This window comes from Lactuca virosa, chromosome 2 (genome assembly GCF_052849685.1).
Source record: "Lactuca virosa cultivar CGN04683 chromosome 2, Lactuca_virosa_CGN04683_v6, whole genome shotgun sequence".
NCBI classification, from domain to species: Eukaryota; Viridiplantae; Streptophyta; class Magnoliopsida; order Asterales; family Asteraceae; genus Lactuca; species Lactuca virosa.
The window spans coordinates 11,170,815-11,177,011 of record NC_136427.1 but is presented as its reverse complement, the minus strand read 5'-3'; the positions used below and the strand labels follow the sequence as shown (position 1 = coordinate 11,177,011).

The 6,197-nt window shown below is 32.8% G+C and overlaps 1 protein-coding gene across 1 annotated transcript; it reads right to left on the bottom strand.

Annotated features, from left to right (window-relative positions):
* Positions 1-916: 916 nt before the first annotated feature.
* On the bottom strand, positions 917-4,382 carry LOC145158881 (G2/mitotic-specific cyclin-2-like). The gene is made up of 12 exons (XM_079077742.1): positions 4,148-4,382; positions 3,782-3,845; positions 3,520-3,661; positions 3,350-3,403; positions 3,187-3,262; positions 2,829-2,966; positions 2,625-2,738; positions 2,410-2,499; positions 2,098-2,319; positions 1,909-2,007; positions 1,443-1,621; positions 917-1,296 (listed from the first exon to the last, which is right to left on the bottom strand). The coding sequence occupies exons 2-12, from the start codon at positions 3,834-3,836 to the stop codon at positions 1,143-1,145; spliced, it is 1,323 nt and encodes a 440-aa protein (XP_078933868.1). The 5' UTR covers positions 3,837-3,845; positions 4,148-4,382; the 3' UTR covers positions 917-1,142.
* Positions 4,383-6,197: the final 1,815 nt, after the last annotated feature.

Below are 6,197 nucleotides of genomic sequence, written 5' to 3'. Positions count from 1 at the left end.
AATTAGCAATGTTGTTGGAATGTTTGGATTAAACGATATCTGTGTTTTAACTATAATAAAAACAAAATTTTTACCCTTGATTTTTGGGTCGTTACACCACCACACCCTACCATCCTTCCACCTCTCTCCTTTCCCTTCCACGTTCTCTTCACCGTCTTCTCCACCACCACCACCCAACCTATCATAACCCTTGCTGGAAAATTGATACTAGAAACCAAAATCGTAGAACCAGAACAAATGAAAACCAAAAGTTCTAAAATAAAAATGCAAACCAAAACCTGAAACATATGTATACCAGGAAGTTGTAGCATTTCAAACATTCAGTTGAGTTGTAGGTGGTTAAGTCTCTTCGTTGTCGTGCAACTAGTTAGATCCTACTATGGACATGTACAAGAGTTAGATATGTACTAGTTAGATTCTATATTGTTCTTTGTTTTGGTTAATCATGATAGCTAGGGGGCGTAATCTTGTGTCCCGACTAATAAAAAGTGTAATTTTGTTTTGATGAAAATTAAGAACAAAAGGTGTATCCAAGTTATGTTGTGGAAAGACGTTACATGCATGCATGAGGGAGGTTAACGGTGCGTGTCAAACGGTGTATGTGTGAGGGAATAAAAATGATGCTAATTTAGTTTGAAATAGGAACCAAACTTCCAACTATCAAAGGTGTGTGTCGAATTGGTAAACACAAACCTCCACAACCATAGTCAAAACGGTGTATGTGTTTCGATTATATTGACCTCACCCGTGTCTGTTGCCTCCCTTCCATCCTTCCCTCAAAACTCCTTTACCTCTGTTTCCTATTTTTTATTTAGGATTATGATGTTTTTGACTGTGATTCTGAAACATAATGTTTTTTCTCTATCAAACATTCAATTAGCCACAAAAAAAAATGCAGTTCAAACAAAGAACACCATTGATAATAACATATACTTCTCTCATTAAAACAATACTTAGAAACATTGTAAACACAGATAGTTAGATATAAAGAAGAAATCATCAAACACAAATAGAACAAACGGGTCTAAATAGTTGTAGGAATAGGAACTCCTAAAAAAACCTAAGAGCAACTATACATTGCTCTGAATACATCAAAAACCTCAGTTTTTCTTTAACATCAACAAACTCCTAAATTTTCATAATCAATCCCAGAATCTTGGCTCCAACATGAAGTGAGCAGGAGACTGGGTTCGTGCCACATGGCCATATTTGGAAGTGCCATATTTCTTGAACACTGAAACAAGTTTCCCTGTGCCTGATTTTTGGTGTAAACTAACCATCATCTTCGAGCATTCCCTACATAAATAAACAAATCATTTTGTTAATTTACTTTCAAACAAAAAAGGAGAATCTTATGCTAATTTTATCTGTAATAGCAATGTACTTCTGCTATTTCCTGTAATAGGAGCAGAAGTTGAAAAAAAGGGGGGAAAAGGTCTTACAAAAGTTGATGTTGAGAATAGTGTGAATGGAGTTGAGTTGTTTTTGTCCATTTCTTTGAGCCATTGAGAGTGCATTCTGCAGTGAAGACTGCAGCTGCTGCCAGTAAAGAAGGTGGGAACTTCACCATTTCATACTCCACAAGACACAGATCCATCAAATAGAATGCTAATGGCTCCAACTACATTCAAAAACACCACATACATCAGAAAAAATATATATATAAAAAAACAAAAAACCAAAATCAAAGAAAAAGAACCTTTTTTTTCCCAAAATCATTAATTCTTTCACAAAAGCATAAAGAAACTTGAAAATTCAATAGTGTATGTATGGAAGATTAACATTTCATGAACACAAAGAAGAACAACATGTTTTGTCCTACTATTTCACCAAAATGTTTAATTCTTGCACAAGATCAATAATCTAAAGAAAATTCAAGTCACGGATAGATAAGATAAAAAAACAAACCTCTTTCTGAGATTGTGCAGCTTTGAGAAATCTTTTAGTGAACACATATGGAGTGGGAACCGAAAGATTGAACTGAAGGGTATTCACCATTACCTTCTCCTACAAAATATCAAACAAAAACAATTATCATAAGTAAGGACTTTGTATTTTATAATCTATAACAGAAAGTAAATCACTAAATCTAATTACCATGTCAAGAACTTCTGTTCTAGTGTAAGCCTTGTCTGAAATTACAATAAAGTCCTCAACAACAGGGACAGAGATCTCTTCATACTTGCATGCAAGAAGCATGGCTGTCACCCCAACAAGCTGCAGTTTCTTCCTTGACACGGTTTGACGTTCCAGGAACCGGTCAATGAGGTTGACCGTTAGATATAAAGTCTCTTCCATCAGTTCAAATTTGTAATGAACCTGTTTTCATATTATTATTAGTATTTGCTATCATTTTATAATTGTTGTGAATAAAATTAAGTAAATAGTTGTGTAATAATGTGTTTTTACCTCAACTAGCCAATCGATGAGAATGCCTCTCATCCTGTCAGTTATGTCATGTTGTTGTGACATGTATGTTGGTGAAACACAAGTCAATACCTGCAATTTTATTCAAATATTTCATTCATTTTGGTCAATCAGAAATGGGAATTCAAATACAAATCTTTCATGAATACATAAAAACAAGAATCATAATGACAAAAAAAGATTAAATAAATATATACCTCTTGTTTTCGGTAGTGGGCGAAAATCTCATCAATGTACTCAACCACAGCAAGGGGATTACTCTTATCAGCATTGTCAATGTCCAAAACTGGCTCCTCGTATACATCTTCATCCTGAAATAAAGATCCATTACTTTTAAGCTATTTCATCTTAAAACAAGCAAAGAACAAGAAGATTAAAAAAAGGATGAGAAAACAAATTACCATCTTGTCTATTTCATCCAGCATAGCTTCCGTATGTTGAACAAACATTGGTGCATTGAAATCATCTTCAACATCAATGATGCTCAAGTCTTCAGTGTCAATCTCATCAGGGATAATTTGGACTTTTGGCTTTTTACCCTGTCATCAAAAGAAAGTTTATGTATACACGTATATAACATAAATCAAATCAAATAGGGCTCAAATTCGCTCAAAGTGTAGTCAAATACCTACAGTCTTTTAAACCCATATGTTCATATTTATGATGTAAATTATGTTTTTATCATCCTAATTGAGAATGATCTATTTTGACATGCACCCTATTGACATTTTTACCCAATCTTGTAGATGAATTGCATACCTCAGGTAAGGGCAATGATGGTTTGCCAGTGGGCAAGGGAAGTGATGGTTTAGTTGTCGTTTGTGCACTAATAGTCCTGCAGAAACAGTAAAATTGGGAATGATGAGTGTTTTCGTTCACAATGTATCCACAAATTCAAGAAAAAAAAAAGTCTGTTACAGACCTAGTAATGGGTCGACGAACTGGAACAGGTTTCTTAGTAGCGATGGGTTTTTTTCTAGAAAGAAAGAACAGAGAATATCATCAACATGTTTACTTGAGGAGAGAAAAGATCATTGTTCAGAAAGGCTAATAATGGATGAATAAGAAAGATACATGAGTTGATTTTATTACCCTGGTAATCCGTTAGCAGTATAAGGATATGCTGGTGGAGCTCTGATGATGTTCTTGTTGATATCACTCAATGCCCTCCTGTTTTGACCAAGTGGGGCGACTGGTTTCCCACATCCTGCCTTTAATCCCCCTCCTCCTCCTCCTGTAAAGCATCAAAGTTTTAGAGTTATAAGAATCTTTCGTTATTCAGACATTTTATCAAACAGGTCGTCTACATTTACTGAAGAAAGAACTACTACTTGTGGATCTTTGTTTCAATTACCTTGTGGTCTTGTAGGGCGGATTACATCTGGAAGATTTTCATTTGTACCAGCCATATTCACAATCTACATAGAATAAATAAGCCAAAAGAATCGAATTCAAAACCCTTTGAAAAAGTCATAATAGAAAGTTAGAAGATCATATTGTAAAATACTTATCGATCTACATGAGCAAGAATTAAATGTTTCCATCAATATCCATCGAATGATATCGAAATGAAACAAACCCTGGAAAAATTGGGTATTTGAAGTCTACAGATTTTTATGAAATCGTAAACTCACGAAAGTGAATATAATTACTCACGAAGAACATAACACAACGATCAAGAAACAAAATAAGGACAAAACCCAGACAATCAAGGACTCACCTACGATAAAGAACTTCAAATTCTTCAAAATTAGTCCAGCGACACAAAAAGAGAGAGATTAACAGAACAATTCCATGGATAAGCGATCGAAGGGGTCGATGAAATAATCTTGAAGTCTCTCTCTCTCTCTCTCACTCTCTCACTCTCTAAAGATCGATGGTATTTGATTTTTGATCCGTCGTGTGATGAATGAAATAGAAAAGGGTTTTCAAGTTCAATATTTGGGTTCGAAATCGAATCGTAAAGAGCGGATTTATGTCCGGCTCTGTTCCCATAATCTTCTTTTGAAAGTAACGGCTAGTAAATTAGAGCCGTTGGATCGTTCATTGTGCCTTGATCTGTGTGGTTATGTTTCATAAAAGACCCTGAAGTTACAAGAGTTTTACCCTTTTGGCATAAAACGTAAACAAAATGACCTTTCTATCGGCCAACAAACTTTTTGCTCTCATTGAATTTGAAAGGGAACACCACCACCACATGATTATTTTATTTTCAGTCTTTTTTAATTTATATATAGTTTTAGAAATATTTATTTACATCAATATATTCATAAAGGATGTGTTTAACCTACTCGCCTTATAAAATTGGTTACATTTTTCTATAATTGATAAAATGAAAAAATAGCCAAGAAATAAACTAAACTGTTAAATTCCTCTATTCAATTAAGATTATTTAGATATGTAAAGTATATAAGTATAGCCAGATTGGATAATTATTTTTAAATGTTATATTTAATACAATTTGAACCATTTTTTTACTCATTTAACTTGTTTTTATAGCTAACTTTTTATATAAACTATTATGAATACATTTAAAGGGAAATCTTCAGAAAAGTCCTAAAATTTTAGTTTAATTTATGAAAAAGTCCCGAACTAATTTTTGTTTACAAAAAATCACAGAATACCGGCTAAAACTTCGAAAAAACCCTTTATGGCCGGTTTCGAAGATTTAGCCAGTATTCTGTTCTTTTTCGTTAGTTTACTCAAAATATTTGGACTTTTCTAAAAGTTACCCGATAACAAAAATATTGGGACTTTTTTGAAAATTATTATGGAATTAATGGATATTATTATTAACAAATCATTTATAAACATAATTTTTTTTATTATAAACAAAGAAAATACATTTGTTGCTAATTTCTAGGAATAAAATGGTCGACTATATACTTCTCTATTGTTTGTTGACCACTTCAAAGTCTCTAGGTTCTTCCTATGTATCATTGTGGGTGTCATAGTGAGAAGTACTCTGTTAGACGTGACCAATACAATAGTTGTAATATTTATTAATACACAATCAATAAGTGTCTACTTGCTATTAGGCATGATGCTATATGATCACGTGTTATTAGAAAATATCATTATACGAACATATAGATCTTTCTTTATGTTCTTTAACCTAACTACCACCTAACCTCCAAACATTACCCGGTAACAATCATAAAATTACACACATCTATCGAGAGTGAAAAGTAAACTTTGAATGACAATTTAAATAGATAATCACCCTTCACTTGTTTCCATATAAATTATCATTCACGGTTCACTTTTCACATTTTATAGATGTGTGTTAGCCGATGGTTGTTAACATGTAAGGTCTGAATGTTGGTTGGTAGTTAGGTTAAACAACATAAGAGGAACACCGACATTAGAGGAATGTTAACTAAGTTCATATCATCATCATACCCACAACAATGCATAGAAAGAACGTAGAGAGTTTGAGTGGTCAGGAAGCAATAGACTACTTAGACTACCAATTTATTCCTAGAAATTAGCAACAAATGTATTTCCTTTTTTTTAATAAAAATATTTTTTATGTTTATAAATGATTTGTTAATAATAATATCCATTAATTTCATGGTAATTTTCAAAAAAGTCCCAATATTTTGGTTATTATGTAATTTTTGGAAAAGTCCCAAAATTTTAAGCAAACTAACGAAAAAGAACAAAATACCGGCAAAATCTGCGAAACCGATCGAAAAGGGTTTTTTCGAAGTTTTAAACGGTATTTTATGTTTTTTAGTAAATAAAATTTAGTTTGGGACTTCTTCATA